The sequence below is a fragment of the Antedon bifida genome, chromosome 3 (genome assembly GCF_963402885.1).
Source record: "Antedon bifida chromosome 3, ecAntBifi1.1, whole genome shotgun sequence".
Classification (NCBI taxonomy): Eukaryota; Metazoa; Echinodermata; class Crinoidea; order Comatulida; family Antedonidae; genus Antedon; species Antedon bifida.
The window spans coordinates 32534994-32559277 of record NC_136228.1 but is presented as its reverse complement, the minus strand read 5'-3'; the positions used below and the strand labels follow the sequence as shown (position 1 = coordinate 32559277).

Genomic DNA, 24284 nt, shown 5'->3' with positions numbered 1-24284 from the left:
TTTGAATAGAAAAATGTGGTTTATTACAGTATTATAAGTATATATAATTCGAGAAATGAAAACCTGTCCATTTATTAATTATACTACAAATATGACTTCATTAATAATTTTTTGTATGTACTGTACATAAAAATTATCAAAAGTTATTATAGTTATGTTATAGTATATTATTTATATACGTATTTTTTAGCATGCCAGTTTTCCAGCTGACCGACTCCGCTGACTGAATGAGCTTAATTTTTGTCCCGAAACATTTGTAAGGACGCCCTCAGCCTGTAGAGCTGCTTGCCGTTCTCTTCTCTGCTCAAGCTCTCGCCACCGACTGTCTTCTTGTATCCTCTGAAAAAATAAGCCAAATTTAGGACTATTGTAAAAACATTGCATATTGCTTCTACAACCTATTTATGAGTGGCTGAGTGGTTAAGACAGTGGAACCATAATCTATAGCCTTATGGCCACGGTTTGAGGCTCACCCCTTCCATGGTTCAGGTGGTTAGTCTTCTCGGATTAGGACTATAAACCGTAGGTCCAGTGTACACAAACTGCTTGTGTGCACTTTAAAGAACCTAGTACATCTTTCGAGATGAGTAGAGAGTTACCCCAGTGTACTAGCTCACTGTCGTGGACAGACGAATGAGCGCTAGAATTGGCATCACTGACATGACCCTAAAGGGAGAAGCATGTAGCTGAAAAGTGTAACACACAGCACCATGATCGGCGCTATATAAATTGAACATATTATTTATCATTATTTTCTGGCAGTATTATCAAAGCCAGGCCCAATATTTATAATTGATCCTCTTGTACAAAAACTATTAGTCTGCCATATATAATTTCATAACACTGAAGTAATGTATAGTAGTACTGTATTATCAAAATATTGTCGAACCTTCTGTTTGTTAAGTGAGCTTGTCACTGCAGCCGACTCCTTCGTTGGTTTAATCTTGTTTTGCTCTGCGGTCTGCAACCTCTCTAACTTCTTCTGTTCCAATTTGTCCTGTAGAGCTTTTAATTTTGGATCGACGGACTTTGCCTTTTCAGGTTTCTTTTGCTTTTCAACTTGCCTAGAAATAAATGTATCAATAATGAATAATAGCTTGAAGGAAAAAAGCTGAGTATAAACATCTTAGTAGCTAGCTACGCATCTGTAATTCATGTGATCATTAGATGTACTTACTTTTTGGATGCCAATTGTCCCTCAGCAATTCTATGTCGTGATATTTGCTCTAATTTCTCCATAAGCATCTGTTCTTTGGCCTCTTTAGCTTCCAAGATAGTGTCACGTTTATTCTCCTCTTCTTCAAGCTGCTTGGCTTTCATTAAGCATAATCTTTCTTTTAGCTGCAAACAAAAGGGCAAAATATTAGCCTTTTCCAAGTAAGTACTGTACTGTATGTCTATAAACAGCTTTTCATGATCTGAACAATCTCAATGGAAAGTTTAGAAGTTATTAATCAGAGAACCTACCTCTGCTATTGACATCTCACTCAACAATGCATGTCCAGCTGTACTTGTCCAATCAATGAATTTCCTATTGTTTTTTGGTGCTGCCTCCATCGCACGAATCTCCTGGACTAAGTCGATCTTACGACGCATATCTTGAGCTGCCTGCAAGCATTGAAAGAAACAATCTTTATTTTTTGTTTATCGGATGTAAAACAGCAAAAACAGGGATGAGACAAACCATCATTCAAGCGTTTTGTTTGTGTTTTTAAGGATTATAATTATAAAATTTAAATATTCACTGAACTGTGAAAGCTTACCTCTTCAAATGCTTGACGAAGTAATCCTCGACTTTCCTCGCTCACTTCCTCAGCTATTTGAGTAAAAAAACATAGAAAATTAGAAAATGTATGCAGTTTATTCATATAAAACATGTATTGAAGGTAAAGGTATTAATATTTCTCCTCAAGCTGAACTGGAAACTGAGGATCCTTTACTCGTTGCGAATAATGTAACAAGTTCTTTAACATGCACCATATACACGGGATCAACAGCTTTATGTCCCATCTGTAGGACGAATAATAGACTAAACTGAATAATTTTAAGAATGCTTACCAATTTTGCGTTTGTAATTCTGTAGTTTTTGTTTTGCTTCTTTGGCATTTTGATGACCTGCCAAGACATCTTCTACAAGCTCTCTCAACACCTTCTCTTCATCTAATCGTCTGGCAACGTACTCTTGCATCATTTCCTCAGCCTCCTCTTTCATCTTTAGAACTTTCTGCCGATTGTCTTGGATCAAGGATTGGCGTGCTAGTATAGCTTCCTCATGGCTCAGTTTACCCTCAAGACGTCTCCTTTCAATCTCGCTCAGCTCTTTTTCTAGATCTTTCTGACGCATCTCATCTTGCCACATTTGGAACTCTGAGCCATCTTTAGCGCCTGCTTCAAGTAAGCTTAGCCTAAAAATACATGAGTGACAATGTTTTTTATATACATGTTAAACTTGGAAGAAAATATTTTACAAACGATAAAAAAATCTGGTTACTGTCTTGACACACAAGTTATTTTACTGGTTTACAATTCATGAAATCTATCTATCTACACTAGAACTCTTTTTGTCAATATATGTTTTAACTCCATGGCCAACCCTTATTCAGAGGACACCTCTATTCAGTGGCTATTCAGGGGACGCCCCTATTCAAGGAACACCCCTATTCAAGGGACACCCCTATTCAAGGGACACCCCTATTCAAGGGACACCAATATATAAGGGAAACCATTATTAGGGGGACACTTTGTTTTGGCGCACAACGGTATTCTACTCTATCTATGTTCAATATACATACTTTTTTATTACATCTTGTTCCCGTTTCTGGTACAAGGCACCCTCTCTAAGAATGGTAGCCATATTAAGTTTAATTGGTATATTGTCAGCTGTGTTGGTAGGTAGTGGTCGTGCTTTGCTGCCCTCAAACATCAGTTTACTCTCCTGATCCGCAATAACATTTTGCATCCTAATTTTAGTTTTGTCCGACTTTTCTTTCGACGCACATTTAAATTGAGATTTTGTTGCGCCAAGGAGTTGTTCTTCAGTGCGCCGTCGGTTCCTCTCTCTAGCTTCTTGGATCAGCTTCTGCTCTGAAGGCAATTTATATGTGGATTTTGGTACCTATATAAAAAATTAGATGGGTGTAATCACATTTCTTTCCTAACATTATGTACGGTAAAGGAGTGCAAATTATCCATTTATTATGTACAGTATTTCACCGCTTAAGTTGTAAAAGAAGTGATGCCTCAGTAGTATCTCTATTGCTTGAATAAATGACATGGCGTGCCATACCTCAGTGAGACTTAAAACTGGATGCCATGCCTACACCTAGCCTCTCTCTCTGACACTAGATGCAATTTTAAGGAATGTGGTAAACTTACGTCTTTTGGCTTTGAGACTGTTGGAATTTTTTCTGGTACTGGTACACTACGTGGTCTTGGCTTTGTTAACTTGAAAGGTGATAATTCTAAACAAAATATAAATAGTTTTTGAAAATTCTCTTTGATGGACAAAATTAACATATTTGTTTATAAATAATTGCTACATACCTGTTACAGTTTTAGGAGATTTAGCCTTCAACTTGTTGTCAATCTTATCTTGCAGTTGAATAATGAGCTCCTTCAGTTCAGGCAACCATCTACATTCAAAGTAATACCAGTAATGTTATTAGAGATATTTAATAACATTCTATTTTTCATTACAGTCTTCTTTGAAACACTCCTTATCAGGGGACTGGTATTGGTCCTTGTAACCATCATACTAGATCACATATGGTGGCTACTGACTGTATACAGTTAGCGCTTACGGACACTGCATACTCAAAACAATATCACTCCTGCATTCCACTTCCTTGAAACGATACAAGGGGCAGTAACACTACGACCAACCCCTTTTCAGGGGGAAGTTTGGTGAAGCTGATTGGTTGCTGCTTCATCAAGATGGTGGAGGTGGAATGATCTCTTTTTTGAATAGTGTTGGGTCTTGAAGGTGTACCTTTGATAGGGATTCTACTGGCTGTAGTTATAAGAATTTACATAGCATACCTTTGAATAGGGGATATAAGGTTGACCTGTACATAAGTGTGTTCATATATTTTGCACCATTCATCTTTTATCCAAGAGTGCAAGTTGTTTTCGTTCAGAAAAAAAGATAAAAACTTAAAAGAAAAAGAAAAAACTTAAAATAAATATTACATTATCAAAAGAAATTGTTATATTGTAACTAACTGTACTACAGAAAATTTAAAAAAAACCATTAGAATAATCTGTCAATTTTCACTTTAAACTAAAAATACATCTTTTGTATTTTAAAAACCAATATAGTAAAGAACAGCATCAAAATTAAGTTTATACTTACTTTGAACATTTTATTTACATCCTGTGTTCTAATGAACTTCCTATAATTAGCCATTCCCAATTCATCAAGACGGTATAGACTCAAGTAGCATAACACTGCAAAACAAAACAAACCCCAATATTGATCAGGATGTGTTACTACTTGTACACTTAAGCTCTGTCTATGTGACAATGTGATGTGCCTTTATATGGACATGATGATGTCATATCACTACCATATTTGGGCATATCACTACCATATTTGGGCACATCACACTTTTTTTTGTCAAACTAGTTTGATAGTGTAGACAGAACTTTCTAAATAACATGATACTTCCATCTAGTACAGTAATATCAATTTATCCTTACCTGTGTATAGATTTTTATCTGATTTAAGTGAATTCCATCCATCTGACCTGAAGAACCCTTCGGTTACGACGTTCATTACTTTGGCATGCTGAACAGATCCAGAGAATACTTCCGTAATGAACTGTTCTTCACCACGATCTAAAATCTGAAGGGAAAAAAAGGACGATTAGCAATTTGGATTGTTTGATATTTCTACGTAGAGCAGAAATGTGATGGGTTGAAATTACTACTTTAAATAAGCGAAATAGATTTAAAAAAATTGGTGCAGTAAGTCAGTGTATAGATTGGTAATATTAATATACCAACCTTATTCTGTTTAATGAAGGAAGAAAGATGTTGCTCAACTCCATCAACCTTCTTGTTGAAATCATTTAAAATGTTGATACAATAATTCAACAACCTTGCATGTTTCATGATGTTTTGTTTACTGTATATTGATATGTAAATATTTCTGGAGAAAAAAATATATATATTTAATAATATTTATTATTAATAATATAAAATTGAATTCGGCCTAGGCCTAATAATAAATAAATTAGCCTTTTTGGCTTATTTTTAAACTACAATAACATGGCCTTTGCCAGGATCTTTATGTGAAAACTAGGCTAGAGTAGCCTACTTTAGACCTAGGCCTGTCCTAATGCCTTTAGTAGCACCGCAGTTATATCTCTCTCTTGCCTAGCCTAGCTCTTCTTCTATCACACTCCTACTAAAAGCTAGCTTGAGGTTGGCGGGCCGAGGCCTTGAGAAGAATCTATTTATTAGTGATATATCTCAGCTTAAACTATTATTTATCTACTATACATCTTATATTATCTATTTATCTCTCTATTTTGCATTACAATTATGTTTTTAGCGTACAAAATTCTTGTTGAAAGTGTAGATAAAGACTTCTTTTACTAATGTATAAAAGTTCCCATCGAGTTCAATGTTGACATTGGCAACGATTGCCAGATACAGCGCCCTCAATGTGATATTGCGAAACTAATCTGGTTCCCGTTTTTTACACGCATGATTGAACTGAGCACATGCAATTATCTCCCCATCTCATTCCCCGTCGTTTTTGTATTGTGTGGTATGGTGTGTGGGGCCTAGCCTAGCTACTGTTAGGTATGGAAAACTATGATATGTATAATGCAATTTTAACTTGAATGATTCAGTCATGTATTATATATTGTATTTGTTATTAAAATGTTAAAATAAAAACAAGGGGACTAGCTAGTTAGTAGGCCTAACTAACTAGGCCTACTCTGGTATGTAGATGTAGAGACTCTACCTACACTCTACTAGAGTAGTAGGTAGTATAGTAGTGTAGCCCAGATAGAGTATAGAATCAGCCTAGTAGTATGGCGCGGCTTATACAGACTAAAAAAGTAAAGTGTCTTTCACACCTGCTGTTCTGGCACGGTTCCATTCAAAACGAACGTCAATGTTTTGTATTCACGCGGATTCTTTTACAAATTATTACATCATAAAGCTTCAATAACATCACAAATTACATTTTCAGACTCGTTCATCGACATTGGTTTGATACGACTTCTCAGAATCAGATGTCTTCAATCGCTAGAGGAGTTCGTTGGGCTTGTAGCCATCGAAATTTACAAAAGGTATAGCTAGTCTGTTATACATGGCTTGGACCCAACAACAATTTCTATTTAAAATTATAAAAAGTCTCCCCTTAATAGAGGCGTCCCCTAAATAGGTGTGAGTGACTGTAGTAAACATATTTCCATTCTATTTGTTTCATAAGAAAGTGTCCCTGCCTTAGGGTACCCCAATGGAGAGTTCCTACTGTATCCATTAATAATATTGGCATTGGTTTTTTTTAACTCTCTTTTGTTTAAAGATTTCTACTTTCAAAGGATCTTCATCAGTCTTCACAAATAGATGTTTTCTTAAAAAGCATGCATCACCAGTAGTGACATCTCCAAGTTGTCAAATGAGCAGTGAAGCTGTTTTCTCACCTGTGACACAATTCACAGAGGAGGAAATGATGATGAAGGAATCGGTTGTCAAGTTTGCAAGAGAGGTGATTGGTCCGCTGGTTTCTGAAATGGATACAAATTCCCGACTTGATCCACTCGTCCTTAAGGGTCTCTTTGAAATGGGGGTGAGTAGAAAATGAAGTTATTTAGTTACAATATAGTATATAATTTTGGATTAAATGATGAATACTGTATTTTTGTACTTTTTATCCATTTAAATATTTCACTTCTTTAAGCTCTGTCTAAACTATCAAAACTTTAAAAAATGTGATGTGGCCATATATGGACATGATGATGTCATATCACTACCATATTTGGGAATATCACTGCCATATTTGAGCACATCACACTTTTTAGTCAAACTTGTTTGGTAATGTAGACAGAGCTTTACTTTCTAAAAAATTCAGTTCTGAATACATGATTTATCATTGCTAATTTTCTAATTTTTAATGGCCATCTTTTCTTTTTCTTTTAGTTTATGGGTATTGAAATTCCAATGGAGTATGGCGGGCCAGGTGCCAGTTTTTTCTCCGCCAACATTGTTATAGAAGAATTAGCTAAAATTGATACCGCTGTGAGCACATTGTGTGATGTGCATAATACAGTGGTGACTACAATGTTCAACCACTTCGCTTCTCACGAACAAAAATTGAAATATTTACCAAGATTAGCAACAGATATGGTAAGTTGTAATTGGTTTAGTTGCTATGATGTTCACTGAACTTTGACCTGTGCTAGTCACTGTGATGTTCACTGAACTTTGACATGTGATAGCCACTGTTATTTTCACTGAACTTTGACCTGTTCTAGCCTCTGTGATGTTCACTAAAGAGTATCAGAATGTTTGTCACAAAGTTGAATATCGAAATATTTGTCATAAAGTTGAATATTGAAATGTTTGTGACAAAGTTAAATAACAGAATATTTGTCACAAAATTGAATATCAGAATGTTTAAGTCACAAAGTTGAATATCAGAATGTTTAAGTCACAAAGTTAAACAATAGAATATTTGTCACAAAGTTGAAAATCGGAATGTTTGTCACAAAGTTTGTAACAAATTTGAATACAAATATTTGTCACAAAGTTAAATACCGAAATGTTTTGTCACAAAATTGATATTTGTGACAATAGTTTGTTTTGTTTTATTGAAGGTTGGCAGTTTTTGTTTATCTGAAACAGAATCTGGTAGTGATGCATTTGCTTTGAAAACAACTGCCAAACTGGAAGGCAGCGATCACTACATCATCAATGGCAGTAAAATGTGGATCACAAATGCAGAACACGCTGGAGTCTTCCTTGTTATGGCAAACATCAATGTTGAAGAGGTGAGTGTCTTGTGCTCTCTAGGTTTGACAAGTGTGATGTGCCCAAATATGGTAGTGATATGCCCAAATATGGTAGTGATATGACATTGTCATGTCCATATATGGGCACATCACATTTTTTTTGTCACATAAATGTTGATAGTGTGGACAGAGCTTAACTAAAATGCTCCAATGAATTAAAGCATCTTTCTATTACAATTACATATTGCAACTAAGAAATTTTTTTTTTTACTGCTCTTTTTAGGGTTACAAAGGTATAACAACGTTTATAATAGATCGTGAAACTGAAGGGCTAACATTAGGTAAACCAGAAAATAAATTGGGTATTCGAGCCTCGTCAACATGTCCAGTACACTTTGAGAATGTTAAGGTAGGATTCCATAATTAAATACAAGTTTATTTGAATTCATGATTATTTTGTTTATGTTGTATATATTTAATTTGTTTTGTATATATTTAATTTATTTTGTATATATTTAATTTATTTTGTATATATTTAATTTAATTTATTTTGTATATAATCATTTTTGTATATTCACATATAAATATATTGTATTATAAATATATTTTAGTTAAGATCATGAGACTGCTGTCTCTTGTAGATATAGAAATCTGATTTACTTTAGCAGTCCCTGACCAATTCATATCTTGGTAGTTTATATATGGTTGGTCAAATCATGGAGGTATATACTTCCATGGTCAAATAAATAAATGAAATTATGTATATTTCTTTTAAATTGTATTTTGAGCCTATTGTTGGATAGTACTGTACATGCTACTGTGTTTTTATATTTAAAGATAATGTAATATACGGTATAATTTTTCTTAGGTTCCAGTTGAAAATATACTTGGAAAGCCAGGTCACGGGTATAAGTATTCAATTGCTGTACTCAATGAAGGTAGAATTGCTATTGGAGCTCAGGTTAGTATCCTAACATTGTATAATTCTTAGAAGTATATGTATATACAATTATATACTATATCATATACCTTTATTCATTTAATCTTTCATAAATGTATAGCAATATTTGTATATTTAGATATTATTTCATATGTTAGATTTCTGTTTTCTACCCTTTTTTCAGTATTTTCTGATTTTTACACATCTGTAATTTTAAATTGTATACATAATGTTATGATCAGAATAATACAGAGATAACATTAGGCCTAATAGAACCAGAAATTAAATTTAAATAAATATCACAAAGGCACCTCACAAATTACAGATTTTCATTAATACCATTAAAGCCCTGTCTACACAATCGAACATGTGACAAAAAAGTGGGATAGGCCCAAATATGGTAGTGATAATATGCTTAAATATGGTAGTGATATGACATCATCATGTCCAAATATGGGTACCACTACCATATTTAAGCATACCACTACCATATTTGGGCACAAACAGGTTTAATAGTGTAGACAGAGCTTAAGAAAGGTTTAATTTATTTGATAGATGATTGGACTAGCACAAGGTGTTATGGATGTTACCCTTCCATATGTCATGGAAAGAAAGCAGTTTGGCAAATCCATATGGAGCTTTCAGGTATTAATACCACATATGTATTTAATATATTGTTGATGGTAAACTTGCTCCTTCAGTTCTTAACACTAATATATGTTTGCCAGTGTTCAAAGGACTGGGCTTGTTCATCTATGTTTTTTAAGTTGCTTTATTTCATATTATTGATTTATTTTATTTATTATTTATTTGTACTGGGTGACCTCTTTGTTTAAAGGCCAATTTACACAGACAAATGGTAACGGTAATAATAATATAGAATTTATGTAATTCGGTTTTCGCTCAGGAGGATAGATACATATCCTACGCGGGACAACCGTTACTATGTACGTTATTATTTTTATGAATGATACAGGATTTATTTAATAATGTGTTTTTTAGGGAATGCAACATCAAATAGCCGATGTAGCCACAAAGATTGAAGCAGCCCGACTTCTAGTCTATAATGCAGCTCGAATGAAAGAAGCAGGCGTGCCCTTTATAAAAGAGGCATCAATGGCCAAGTACTTTGCTTCTGAGGTATGGTACGCCATTTGTTATTTTAAGCATGGAAAACTCATATGTTAAGTAGCCATTACTAATTGAATGAGTTCATTCACTAATGCTTGGTTCCCACTACTGACGCAACGCAAGGACGTAACGCAACGTAAGTGATGTGACCAATCACAAGCGATGGATTGTTCGAACAGTGGCTTTTCATGATCAACTCTCGTTGCGACTTTAGTGGGAACCACGCTTTAACTCAAAACTAAACCTTAATACAAATAACTTGGTATTAATATTAGTTAATTTAACACACTCTTTTCACTATCGGAGTTCTTTAGAGTGCCTCTATTCTTTTTTTCACTTGTCACACTGTAGGTAGCAACTTTAGCAACATCTAAATGTATTGAATGGCTTGGTGGTGTAGGATTTACAAAGGACTTCCCTGCTGAAAAGTTTTTCAGAGATTGTAAAATTGGTAAGACTTGTATCCAAAATTTATTTATATTACATTATTATTACATTATTAATAGTATTACTTAGTATGACAGTAGTTAGATTCTCAGTGTGAGCAATACAGTGATTTCATAAAAGTGAATCCTTGATATTAATGATGAATCTCTGTCTACACTATCAAACTAGTTTGGCAAAAAAAGTGCCCAAATATGGTAGTGATATAGTTAAATATGGTAGTGATATAACATCATCATGTCCATATATGGGCACATCACATAAAGTTTGATAGTATAAACAGATCTTTAGCATTGATTTGTTCATGAATGTCAAAGCCAGTGAATCACATTAGTTCAAAGAATTTGTTTAGTATTATGATTAATATTGTTTTATCAACAGGGTCTATATATGAAGGTACCTCTAATATCCAACTTAACACGATTGCAAAGCAGATAGAACGAGAGATCAAAGGTTGAACCGTATACTGCCCATTGGTGACGTAGAGTAAGATTATATAAAAATTAACCACAACAGATTTTTGAATAATTTATATTTTTTCTTTTATTTATTTTATTTAAGTTTTTAGTATTTCTTGCAAATAAATATAAACACATGATACAATATTTACTGTAAACTTTTATTTGAAGAAATAAATGCCCGGGTTTAACTTTCTATCTGATTTGATGCATTGACATTTGCAAAAAGCAGCTGGAGGTAGTCTTTAAAGGTTGTATGCATAAAGAAAAGTAATATTTAACTGTGTTTAAAATTAAATAATGCGCATGGTTATTCAACCATCATCAAATTTGATACAAATAATAGAATACAAAATAAACATATATATATATAGTATTATAATATTTAAATAAAAGTTGTAAATGATGTATTTTTATATTAAAAATACTGTAATATGTATTTAAAAATATTTTAAGTGGTCATACAGTCAAATCTCCCAATACCGGACACCATTGGATGTCTATGGCCATATTCACCAATCACACTTAAGTTAGATATTTCCTTTAAATATTAAGTATTTCACTTAACTCAATAAATATTTAAGTATTTCCTTTAAATTGTATTCATTTAGATTTTTTTATTAATTAAATTAAAATGTTTACCTTAGCCTAAGTTTGAATGGTGAATATGGCTACCGGTTTGTGGAAAGTCTGGTATTTGGAATGTGTTTCTAATGGTAAAAAAAATGATTTTGAACATAGAAAAAGTATGGTTTTGGGAAAGTTTCCAGAAAATCCGGTATTGGTCTGTTTAGTGAACCATAACCAGTTGGAACATTGATCTCATACATTGTGGGGGCGCTTTTGTTAATAGTGTTTAATATTTTACATTTTTTCTCTATTCTTTATTATTAGTGTTTTGTGGTGCTCCCAAAACCACCATCTGAGTAGATCCAAAGTCAATATTTTCATTAGTATCGTTTAATAGTGGAGAACAATCAGGCTTTGTATCATTCTGAACATCTGCAGTGATGCTGTGGCGATAACCATATGAAAAATATATAACCAAACCTGTAAAAATATACATAACATTTTAATATTTATTATTAATATGTATCACTTGGCTTGATTTAGTATGTACTGCTAGGAATGAATTTTCCCTAATGATTTTATGAAACAGAAGAGATTGGAGAAATTTGTCATAAGTGTACATCGAGTCAAGTCTGCAGCATGCAGTGAATATTTTGGATGAATACATCTAAACTAAAACGGTTGGTACATTGTCTAACTTTCAAAGTAAATATTTAAGAAATAATTTAAAGGTAGGCATACCTATTAAAATCCAGATGAAAAACCTGTAGAATGAGTTAGATGGGATATTCACCAACAAACTGATGTTGCATAGGATTGAAAGTGTAGGTACAAACGGCACACATGGCACCTGAAAGAAAGGGGAAATAAAATGTACAAAAAAAAAGCATTTTCTTTTATGTCTATTCTATTGAATGTTTTGTACTACTATAGTAATTTTGTCTCCCATCGGCTCATTGTTATGTTATTGGAACTTTTAGGCTTGCTAAGACATTATGAAGGGTCAAAGCCGGGGTCAAAGCAGCTGAATTTAGCTAGCTACAGTAGGTTGAATGTCAGATTCTGGTTGTTTTAAAATTCAGAATATACAGTCGGTTATTTTTACAGCATGGTAAACAGTTCATCCAAATATTTCTCATTTGACAGAGCATTATACATTTTCCCCCTGAAAAATAATTCTTACAATTTTTATGTTGAATATCCCATTTTAATTTCACATAATAGTTATTCACTTTGACAAAAAAATTGGATTAAAAAAAAACCATTTATCTGAAAAAAATGTAATTTAAAGCAAAACATAGTCAAATTGGCTGCCAGCCAATGGGTTTTTGGTTGAATTTAACCATTTATATTGTCATTTTTTTTTTCAAAGTCTGATTTAATTAATCTTCATTTTTTGGGGGACAATACATCTTTAAACTTTTGAATGGATATTCTAGTTTAAAATATTGATGCATATTTTTAAATTTGAATTTACAATGGCCAACAAAATAAAAACTTGCAAAGATACGCATCATCACCCTATTCATGCTAAATGCCTACAAACCTTATATGGTGGTTCGTCATCATTCTGATGGTGCATACATATTATGCCAACACTTATAACGGCTCCTAGCGCAAATATAGCTATCAATAAGATACTAAAAACTTCATTTATTTCTGAATGAAATACAACAATTGAGAAACACAAAGAACATAGGATATACATAATCAAACTTATCACCACAACTCGTCCAGGTTTTTTGCTTCTGAGACAACTAAAACATTCAAATTGAGTTTTTAATGTACCGCCTATGACTGGTTCTTCAATGCTTTTCTTTGTTTTCAATTTATTTGAATCAGGAAGTTGAAAAAAGATGACATTTTCTTCGATCGGTCTGTATCTCAGGATAACGACAAGTGCGGATACAGCGATATAACATGATATGCTACCGATATTCAATAAATCAACAAGTGATTCTAAGGGTATAAACACAGCCAAAATAAACGATATTATCCCTATGATTACGACGGATATTACGGGTACTTTATTACTGGGAAGATACGCTAAGAATGAAAAGATAAGCCTATCCAGAGCAATAGAATAGGCAAGTCTGGTTGCACCATAGTATGAGGTAAGCCCAGCCCCCATTATCCCCAAAAGTACTCCCACAGTCGATAAGTATGATGGAAAAGTGTCTCCATATTGTAAAAATGCATCAGGAATCGGTGATAATACATTAATATTTTCCCAAGGAACAATTAAAGTAAGACACATTGCCATTGCAGCAGAAAATACCGCATATATAACAATACATAATACTAACGCAATTGGCAAGCTCCTTATTGGGTCTTTGCATTCTTCACTTGCTGTGCATATTACTTCAAAAGACCCAAAAAGAAAGTACAATTTCGCGGCTCCTGTTACCACACCCGAAATACCATTCGGCATAAATCCCCCATAGTTTTTCCAATTTGAAAAATCAGCATATTTAAAACTGTAAGCAAAAAACACTAATAACACGATCACCAAACACGTTATCATAATATGAGTAAATTTAGCGGATGTTTGAATGCCACATATAAGTATGAACATAAAGAGGAGGATAAATATGCCAGCTATGATATTCGGTATATGGTTAAGGTGTGGTATATCCCATTCCTCTCCATTCATAAGAAAATTAACAGTTAAATTGCTAATAGTGTTGTTAAATGTTGTATCCAGTATTCCAGTGAAAGCAGATGCCTGACTAGTTGCAACTGCTATGTATTCCAACAGCATGTTCCAACCAATTATGAAAGCCCAAATTTCACCGACAACTACGTAAACGTACAGATAACCACTTCCAGATCTCGGAATACGATTACATAATTCCATATAGCTGAAGGCAGACAGGAGAGAGCAGAATGCCGCTAAAAATATTGATAATATTACTGCTGGTCCAGCTAGAGTCTTCGCTACAATACCAATCAGTATGAATATACCTATACCAAATAAGTGAGATATCCCTAAAAGAGTTAAATCAAAAGTTGTCAAGCATCTTTTTAAATCTGTGTCTAATGTGTTCACCGGGATACGTCTGCGACGGTTCAGATTTTGTGCAAATTCTGTTAAAACCTCCATTTTCAGCTCAACCTTGCTTAGGTTGGTATACCTTAAGATGTACTGTAGTTGACTAGCTTTAAGTCTGGATTTTAGTGAGTTATTGATCCATGACTTTGAATTTTTTCAAAAGAATGATCTTTTTACAAACTTTCTATTCATGCATTTTCAAGGTATTCAATCAATTCTTTCCTACCTGCATGCTTTATTCAAGCGTGAAGGAAAAGTACAATTAATTTTAATATTTATACTGTACAAAGCAGTATTAATATATATACTAATATTTTTTACTAAAATTGGCATTGAATGTCTATAAGTAGATTCCTAATTCATACACATTAAAAAAAATATTTATGTATTATGTATATAATGATACAGTATATTGTATTGAACAAATGCTTGTGGTAATCAGTATATATTTAGACCAAAACACTGTTTTTAATAAATATCCATGTACCATTTAGGGTCTATGTAATATACACTAGGAATTCAGCATGAATACAACACCTCGCATACACACCATAACAGCAATCACATTTCCAGTGATAATTGTAAATAACTCTCAACAAAAAATACTGACAAAATATCATTACTTTATTTTGATCATGTTAGTAACAAAGAACAAATACATATTAAAATCTTACTACATACATATTCTTATAATGTAATAACAGGGAACTCAACCGTACTTAACTGCTGCGCTATCTAGCAACTATACATAGAGTTAAGTTCTGTCTACACTATCAAACTATTTTGACTAAAAAAGTGTGATGTACCCAAATATGGTAGTGATATGGCCAAATATGGTAGTAGTGATATGACATTATGTCCATATATGGGCACATCACAGTTTATTGTCACATAAAGTTTGATAGTGTAGACAGAGCTTTACAACACAATTAACATGTCATCTATACAACAATGATGTCACACATCTGAACATAACATTTGTTAAATGGTGATAGACAGAACCATGGGTCAGTCTCAATGTCATTACAGTAGGACCAAGACAATCTAATAGTAGTTGATAATAATAATCAAATCACGTGGAAGAACTTTCTATATATATTAGAGTGCATTAAAATCAATAATTCACTTAAACATCTGTATAATAAATAGGTACATTTCATTATATTTGATCAATTAATAACTTTTCGACCTTACAAATAACTTAATGTTAAAATTCTATCAGAACCATTTTTTACAAAATTGATTCTTTGTTGATGAGCTATGCTCGATACGATTATCGCAACATAACTGCTTTTATAATTTACTTGGACCTTTTTAAATATAATATGGAATTTATGCTGTTCATTTCAAGTACATTTCTATATGACATTGTAAAGTTCTATCTACACTATCAAACTAGTTTGACAAAAATGTGTGATGTGCCCAAATATGGTAGTGATATGACATCATCATGTCCATATATGGGCACATCACATTTTTTTGTCACATAAAGTTTGATAAAGATAATGATGAATTAAAGATGTATTGTCCCCCAAAACATGAAAAATGAAGATTAATTAAATCAGACTTTTAATATGTTATTTTGTAGTTTTAATAAAGTTAATCACTTCAGTAGAAAAAAAAAACGAAAAAAATAATGTTTTCACTTATAAAATGACAAAGTAAATGGTTAAATTCAACCAAAAACCCATTGGCTGGCAGCCAATTTGACCATTTTTTGCTATAAATTACAGTTTTTTCAGGTAAATACATTTTTTTTCGATCCATTTTTTGGTCAAAGTGGATAACTATTATGTTATATTAAAATGGCATATTCAACAAAAATTTTGTTAAGAATTATTTTTTCAGGGGGACAATACATCTTTAAGTGGTTTTTCTGATAGAAAAATTCTATTCTCAATTGTTAGCTAAGAAATCAAGATTAATGGGCTCTTTATTTTATTTTTACTAAAGGCAGTTTTGGCATTCCAATAGAAAAATTCTATTCTCAATTGTTAGCTATGAAATCAAGATTAATAAGCTCTTTATTTTATTTTTACTAAAGGCAGTTTTGGCATTCCATACTTTTTAAAGGTAAAGCACCAATAGCAGAACTGTGCAAAATTTATACATACATTTAGTTATTTATAGATATAAAACCTTACTAAATTTATATACTTTGAATATAACTTATATGGTATTGGTGACCCTGTGTATAAATATATGCATATTTGTTAAAAAGCTCAGAGCCGCCAAGTATTTCCTTCCCATACATCTTCTGACAATCTTTTATCCGCCTTCTTTTTTTCTGTAGAGAAACAGTAAAAAATTATCATTTAATAAATTTGTAAAAGACTGACCATGTTTTAATATCGTGAATAGCATACCTGCCAACGTCTGAAGTTTAAAAAACAGGAATTGGTGTTTTTTTAACAGCGCCCTCTATCTATTATCGAGGGGTAAGGAGTGCAGTGTGTGACTTCACAAGCAGTATTGTGTGGTGGCTATGTGAGGGGAATCTCTTTTTTGTTGAGAACAAAAATAAACAATTATGACCGCAAATGGTCATACAATAGCTTAAATATCGGAAATTTGCTTGTGTGTAAGCCTTTTTGTTATATTTTAATGCATCAAAATTCAGTTTTCTTTGTAATCAGGGAGACAATGTCGAAAACCGGGAGCACAATATTAGGCCGGGAGACAAATCTAAAATACGGGAGTCTCAAGGCCAAAACAGGATGTATGTTTGTATCAATTAAAATTAATAAACAAATCGTTTCTACCTTTGGCATCTTTCAACTTCTTGAATTCTGCAGCCTTCTGTTCCTTGCTCTGTTTTGATTTCACACCAAGCGCTCCAGTAACTAGCCTCCTTGCTGCAGATACAGATGTCTCTGGTCTAGGCTTAGCCGGTTGAATGAACTCAATACAATTTCTAGCTTTAAGTTTTGATTCTCTTGTTGCTTGGTCAAGTGATCGGGTTCGAAGCATTGGATTTTGAAGTCCTAATGCATCCTGAGCTGTTGTTTTTTAAACAAAACAAACCAATAAATGATAAAACTATGAAATAGCCAATCCAATCATCTGCAACCAGTCTTTTGTAATGAATGTTATGTTACTGTATATATATATATATAAACACAGCAGGCAAAGAACATTAATTCTAAACCGCCCGGTGATATACTGAAATTTAATTAATTAATTTGAAACGATTAAGATGAGGAAATCTGTGAGAATGAGAAAAAGTCGCCCCAACTATATATATATATCCAGCCACTGATGCCCACAGCATTGTCAGTTTTTCAGTAATTTTCTTTATTGCAAATTTTTCTGGCTGTTTTACTTATTTTGTTTTGTATCTCCATTGAGATCCAGCCACTAACACTTACAGCATTGTATATCTGTATTATGCTCTCTGTAATTTGTAGCAAATTATGGATGATTATGATGATAAAAATCAGATTTAACCATCTTTTTATTAACTTTACAGAATTGGGCCAATGCAAAACCAAGCCAGCTAAAATCTCAAAATAACAGATAAAATACAGGTGATAGTTTCTTTCTTCTTTTATGCAAAATTAAATACTCACCTGTTGAGGCAGAACTAAACACTCCCAACGCATGCGTCTCATCAACCCACTGGATATTGAAACTTTTGAAACTGAAATTACCAATAAATTATATTATTATTCATTATCTCAGAAATTAAGATCTATAAAAAAAAAACATGAATTGGAGCGCTAGCCTACAGCAAAAAAGCACCATCATTTCAACCCTTAAAAATGAATTTAGAATTCAACCACAAATACATTTATTCATCAAATCACAAAATAAAATAATAGTATGTACAATGATTCAAAAAATTATGAAATGGGGTCTTATGAAACTAAAATGAAATATTGACGAAGGTCTCTTACCTGTAGCCTGAAAATGATTGTACTAAATCTTCTGTCTTAAATTCGGTTGGAAAGTCATAAATCTCAATTACATGGTTAAATCCTAAAAAATGAGAAAGATTAATACAAAAATGATATGCTGGTTATTTTGAATTGAATTTGTTATATTCATTTATACTGGGTAACCTCTTCAGTCAAAGACTGGTCTCCCAGAAGGCCCAGTGTTATGATCAGTGGCTGTCTATCTACTAGTACACCGGGGTAACCCCCTACTCGTCTAGGTTCTTTAAAGTGCACAGGAGCTAGATATGTACACTGGACCTACGGTTTATAGTTCTTATCCGAGAAGACTTGTTCTACCACCATGGAATTTATTAGAAAAATCATGTGCCGTCGACAAACACTTGGTAGACTTACTTCCATAATCAAAGTTATCCTTCGCAGCATAGTTGTAGTAGTCTTGCTTGGTCTTCTTAACAGATACTTTGACGTTTCCAATTGCCTCTGATATCTGCGAATGAAGTATCAAATTACAAATGGTAACTTTTATTTTAAGCAATGACTTTCATATACAGCCTAGGTGGGGAATTAATGCGACATTCATTTTATGCAGTAAAGTTTATTTTGGTCTTTGAATTAAAAGCCTCTTGAAAGTCTTGTAGCAACACTCCCTGACAGTGATTATCCATTAAAATATAATGTGTCTATGATGGCATGTAGTGTAAGTGAGTTGATATATGCAATTTATGGACATTAGGGGATGGGATTATACTCCGATTTCATTAACAATGGAATTAACTGTATATCCATATTTAGCCTAAATTAGTGAATCGATTTATATTGGTCATATTATCATTTTATTATCATTGTTTACTAAAATTAGTACCTCATCCACAACATTTGATCCTAATGCTTCGCCAGTTTCATCAAACAGATCATCCCAATTATCTCCATCATCATCATCAGCTGCTAATTCAGCAGATACAGATGCTTCGGCTGCTTTTGCATCAACCGATATTTCTGGGTCTGCAATATTTTCTTCTAAATCATCTTCCTCATTTTCTTCCGCATTTTCTCCACTTTCTTCCATTTCTTGATCTCTTAATTCATCTTCTACTATAACTTCCTCTTCTGATTCCCCTTTTTCCTCATCATCATGAGAAATTTCTATATTTATTGCACTATTAAGTTTATCTTGTTCCTTAACTAAATTAATGTCTTCATCTACAATATTTGATCCGTTTGCAACTGGAGAAGCAATTTCTGCATGCCCTTGTTCATCACTTATATCTTCTATAGAAATTTTAGTTTCTAATTTGGACAAATCATCATCTTTACAAATGTCTCTGTTAACTGTATCTTCTGAAAAAATTCCAGTCATAGCGTCCTCTTTGTTTTGGTCCTTGGAAATCTCTTGCAACTCTTTAGTCTGCTGTTCTCCATGAATTTCATTGTTCAAATCTTTATAACAATTGTCTGGACAATGTTCTTCAGACACCATTATCTCATCACTCTCATCTGGTGATGCCATCTCATGTGATGGCATTCCTTCTGGTGATGTCATCTCATGTGATGGCACTCCTTCTGATGATGTAATCTCATGTGATGGCACTCCTTCTGGTGATTGCCTTTCCTCTAATACACCAGCATTGTGACTTTTAGAATCATTAGCTAATTTAGACGCAATTGGAATAGAAGTTTGGTGGTCTTTTGTAACAACCTCCTCCGCTTTTTCATCGCTTTCTTGTGCCTTTGGTTCACCACCAACTGCTGCCATGATTTGTGATTCACTTGTGTCAATCGTCATTTTCTTCAGTGGTGGTTCAATCTTCTCATTCTGCGATCTGTCTGTATTTGTTTCAATGTCTCCAATTTGGTTTGTTGTTGGATCAGTAGCTTCAGATGGTGAGGTATCTTGATTTCTCTTAGATCGAGGCACATACAGAGCCTGATCAGGCTTCCTTGATTTTGGAACATATAATGCTTGATCAGGTCTTTTTGATTTCCTGTATACAATAACAAGATAATAAATATTATTTTGTGCATTACAGTATAAAGCTCTGTCTACACTATCAAACTTCATGTGACAAAACAATGTGATGTGCTCATATATGGACATGATGATGGCATATCACTACCATATTTGGGTATATCACTACTATATTTGGGCACATCACACTAGTTTGATAGTGTAGACAGAGCTTTAGGCATTTCTTAATTCAAGCTTATCAATACACATCAATACAGACCAAACACTTGATACTGGCCTACATTACCTTGATTTATCCGTAACTTTCTTTCTCGGTTTTTCATTTGTAGACTTTTGGTGTGATGCCATTAAATGGTCTTTGTCATTTGGCGAGCTTTTACTTTCCACCTCTCTGTCACCGGTGGTATGATATACCTTTTTCTTACCCCTTCCTCGTCCCCTACCCACTGGTTCCTTGTAGGATGAACTCTGCATATCTCTGGAAATCAGTAAAGCATACATTAGTAAATTAAATATCAATGCAATACAAACACAATAAGAGTAAAATAGTATGAAATATTTTTATTTTCTAATAATATAGGCTACTGTTTCATTAAAAAAAAAGCATTATACTGTAGCTTTCATGTAGTGTGTAACTCAAATATTAATGGAATTATAAACTGTACCTTATGTAATCTGAGCAGACAACAGTTTGCCTGTTGTCGCCCTCACCAACAGAGAAGCTAGACAGGTCACAAAAATCTTCTTGAACTATTTGATGAGTCAAGAACCGATAATGGCTAAACAAAGGTGGGAAAACAAGAACGCTGCAAAATACAAATTGATGATGGGGAAATTATTGGGAAATTATTGATTAATATTAATTCATATAATAACTGTGAATAGAAAAGAGAAAATTATACATTTACTTAAAATTACATTTTATAATTATAATAATTTATATCATATTCATAATGTAATGAAAAAAAAATCATATTTTCAAAACTATTTTTTTATTTTAATACAGTACTGTAACTAGCCTAGATAGGCTTCTGTACTCAATTATTATTTAAGAAATATATTCGTGTCCAAACAACATAAAAAGGACATCAGCGTCCCGTAACCACTTGACGACGGGCCAGGCTATCAAATTGTACTTGCCAAGCAGGCAGGGGCGACACTCGACAGGGAGTGAGGGCCTCGTCGTCGCTCGACAATGGGAAAATATTTTAATTATTAGGCCCTAGCCTAGGCCTAGTAGGAAGGAGCCTAACTACCCAAGTTCTAACTAATCAAAATACCTTTGTTTTAGGTTACAGTTTTCAACAAAATGTGTTATATCTAACAGAACAAGATCATAAAATATACACTCTTCTGTAGAAAGATATCGGTTGTCAATAACGTACGCCAGTTTCACTAACAAATAAAACACCAAACACAAACAAAACGAACAATAAATATTTTTTTGTAATAAAGTTTTTTTTTGTTTAATTGCGCCCTCTTTATTATTTGGCACGAACTACTCACTGAAACAGAACATTGTGGTGGTCTAAAACGGTGAAACACTGTGAAGCGATACGAAGTAAACAAACTTAATTTTCTACGCCTTTATTGTATGCTTTTTTGTTTTTGTATGTAGAAAAGTGTGTTGTGCTAAATAATTTCAGAGTAGCTGCTTTGTTTGTAGTAGGCCTAAGCCACCAACCACCAGCCCTCTCTCTTAAGAAAGTAGGCTAGGCCTAGGCTAGTACTACTAGCCTAGTAGTAGTAGTAGTAGTCTAGTGGTTGCCTCAAGCTAGCCTAGGTAGGTAGGCAGCCTAGGGCCTTCCAGGCCTACTCTAAAAATACCATCCATAAAAGTACAACATAAATCTGAAACTAAAACTAAAAGCAATATAATTGAGAACAATAATTTGCTCCCTTCCCAAATTTGCTAATACATATATTTTATGTTCATATTTTTAAATAGTGTTAGTTATTAATAAATATTAATAATATAGGCCTAGGCCTATTGTTTTTTTTTTCAGACCTGGAGCATGTTACCGTTACATTACGCATCTGTATCATTATAAATGACTCATATGTATTCTAATCTTAAAATGTAGACCACATCTACAATAACGGGGCCATAGCAAAATTGAAAATCAATTTGTTATAAATAAACCACCCTGATTAAACTATGGAGGCTGGAGGTATTGTGAAAAGTCCAAAAAATAAAAGAAAACATTGTGATGACAAGCCATCAGAACATTCTGGTGGTTTCACAAAAAAGAAAAAATTTAACCATAAAAAACAGAAAATTGAAAAAGACCATGCTACAGGGTCTTTAGGGGACGTTCAATCAGGGTTTCTTTCAGGAATTGTTGTACTAATTTTAAAAGCGAGTTTGAGTAAAGCCAGGCATGAAATATTTTCTAAACAGGTACTTAAAAATGGTGGAAAAGTAATGACAGAAATCACCTCAAATACAAGTCATGTGATAGTTGCCGAGGAAATGACCCCAGAAAAATTGTATAGAATTTTAAATCTCGATAAATGCGTTTATTTGAATGAAATTAAAATTGTTAAAGCAAATTGGCTGAGTGAATCCTTGGCTGAACGTAAATTAATTGATACTAATGAATTTGAAATTAATTTAAATGCATATATTGCCAATATTAATGATAGTAAAAAGGTTGAAACCGATAAAGATGACGATCATTTTAAAAATATTGCCCCGGCTTCAGGATCAAAATGGACTAGTCCCAAAAAATATGAGCCTAAAGCTAATGATATAGATAGTGATGATAGTAGCTATGTTCCAAGTGAGGATGACATTGATGACTTAAATGATCAACATCAGTTAGACAATGATGATGATGTCCCAGAAAGCTCTTCAACTGTTTTTATAAAATCTGCAAATAAATTACCAGTAGGTGGTCATGTTATTTTTAAAAAGCCCTGTATGATATTCGATATTTGAGTTTATTATCAGAAATGTTGATATTTGAGTTTATTGTCAGAAATTGGTAATAAGATCTTTAAGCAATTGTACAATAGAGATTTGAGTGGAGTTGTGGTTTGGTGGTTATGATGCTTGGCTACCAATCCAAGGGTCATGGGTTCAAGTCTTGTCATATGTCAGGATTTTTTCTAAGGACAACATTACAACTCCACTCTCAAAGACTTGTAATAAGACTTTGTTTATGTAGAGCATCTTGTGTATATATTTGTCTTGTGAACAGGATTGCCACCTTTAAGAATGAATTCGCTTATGGTTATCCTTGGCAGTTTGCCTAAATATATAAACCAGGGAGTTGTAATTACAACTCCCTGTTTAAAAGAAACAAACATTGATAAATATCAGATTTAACTGTGTCTTATTTTTCAATTTACAGAAGGGTGATTGGGCCTGTGCAAAACCATCCACTAACCAGCCAGTCAATCTCAACAAACATATTACGGATAAACTACAGGTTTAGATTTTTCTCTCTCATCATAATATTAAGCTCTGTCTACACTATCAAACTTTATGTGACAAAAAACTGTGATGTGCCTACATATCGACATGATGATGTCAAATCACCACCGTAGTTGGCCACATCACACCTTTTTTGTCAAACTAGTTTGATAGTGTAGACAGAGCTTTATACTACTGTATTTACTGTTTTTATTAACAATGTTACTAAATTATTAAAAATAAACATCATTAAATAAATTCATTGTTATTATTTTAATTTATACTTTACATTTAGGTATTGCAAAATGCTTATGAAAACACAAAAGACCAATGGAGAGCATTTGGCTACAAGAAAGCTATCAATGCTCTTAAAAAACACCCCACTAAAGTGACAACGTGGGAGGTAAGCTTCAGACTAATCTTATGCTAGGACAAT

At 33.2% G+C, this 24284-nt stretch overlaps 5 protein-coding genes across 9 annotated transcripts in view; 2 read left to right on the top strand and 3 right to left on the bottom strand.

Moving 5' to 3' along the window:
• On the bottom strand, positions 1-5620 carry LOC144837642 (cilia- and flagella-associated protein 99-like). Its single transcript, XM_078692839.1, has 14 exons — positions 5560-5620; positions 5005-5149; positions 4699-4843; positions 4352-4446; positions 4039-4151; positions 3544-3632; positions 3376-3461; positions 2793-3115; positions 2059-2405; positions 1764-1816; positions 1468-1608; positions 1178-1341; positions 890-1064; positions 1-339 (listed from the first exon to the last, which is right to left on the bottom strand). The coding sequence occupies exons 2-14, from the start codon at positions 5110-5112 to the stop codon at positions 187-189; spliced, it is 1992 nt and encodes a 663-aa protein (XP_078548965.1). The 5' UTR covers positions 5113-5149; positions 5560-5620; the 3' UTR covers positions 1-186.
• A 111-nt stretch (positions 5621-5731) lies between these two features.
• Positions 5732-11139, top strand: LOC144837652 (short/branched chain specific acyl-CoA dehydrogenase, mitochondrial-like). Its single transcript, XM_078692855.1, has 11 exons — positions 5732-5808; positions 6206-6305; positions 6545-6808; positions 7159-7365; positions 7836-8009; positions 8254-8379; positions 8839-8931; positions 9466-9555; positions 9913-10050; positions 10393-10492; positions 10867-11139. Exons 2-11 carry the CDS (start codon positions 6249-6251, stop codon positions 10941-10943), a joined length of 1326 nt encoding a protein of 441 aa, XP_078548981.1. The 5' UTR covers positions 5732-5808; positions 6206-6248; the 3' UTR covers positions 10944-11139.
• Positions 11140-13019: 1880 nt separating this feature from the next.
• On the bottom strand, positions 13020-14754 carry LOC144837649 (cationic amino acid transporter 4-like). The gene has a single exon (XM_078692850.1). It carries the CDS (start codon positions 14614-14616, stop codon positions 13039-13041), a length of 1578 nt encoding a protein of 525 aa, XP_078548976.1. The 5' UTR covers positions 14617-14754; the 3' UTR covers positions 13020-13038.
• Positions 14755-15179: 425 nt separating this feature from the next.
• LOC144837795 (uncharacterized) lies at positions 15180-21833 on the bottom strand. Its single transcript, XM_078693052.1, has 9 exons — positions 21711-21833; positions 21096-21236; positions 20717-20908; positions 19327-20446; positions 18858-18951; positions 18462-18543; positions 18135-18205; positions 17328-17564; positions 15180-16852 (listed from the first exon to the last, which is right to left on the bottom strand). Exons 3-9 carry the CDS (start codon positions 20902-20904, stop codon positions 16788-16790), a joined length of 1857 nt encoding a protein of 618 aa, XP_078549178.1. The 5' UTR covers positions 20905-20908; positions 21096-21236; positions 21711-21833; the 3' UTR covers positions 15180-16787.
• Positions 21834-21961: 128 nt separating this feature from the next.
• The window catches only part of LOC144837646 (DNA polymerase lambda-like), an 88184-nt gene continuing 85861 nt past the window's right edge, over positions 21962-24284 (top strand). For 3 of the 5 annotated variants that reach the window (XM_078692843.1, XM_078692842.1, XM_078692847.1), the window contains exons 1-4: positions 21975-22022; positions 22410-23320; positions 23787-23864; positions 24144-24251. In XM_078692843.1, coding sequence (XP_078548969.1) covers positions 22589-23320; positions 23787-23864; positions 24144-24251 — 918 coding nt within the window. In that variant the 5' untranslated portion in view covers positions 21975-22022; positions 22410-22588. Of the gene's footprint in view, positions 22023-22409; positions 23321-23786; positions 23865-24143; positions 24252-24284 lie in introns of all 5 variants that reach the window. The other 2 variants (XM_078692845.1, XM_078692846.1) reach the window with 2 other exon arrangements.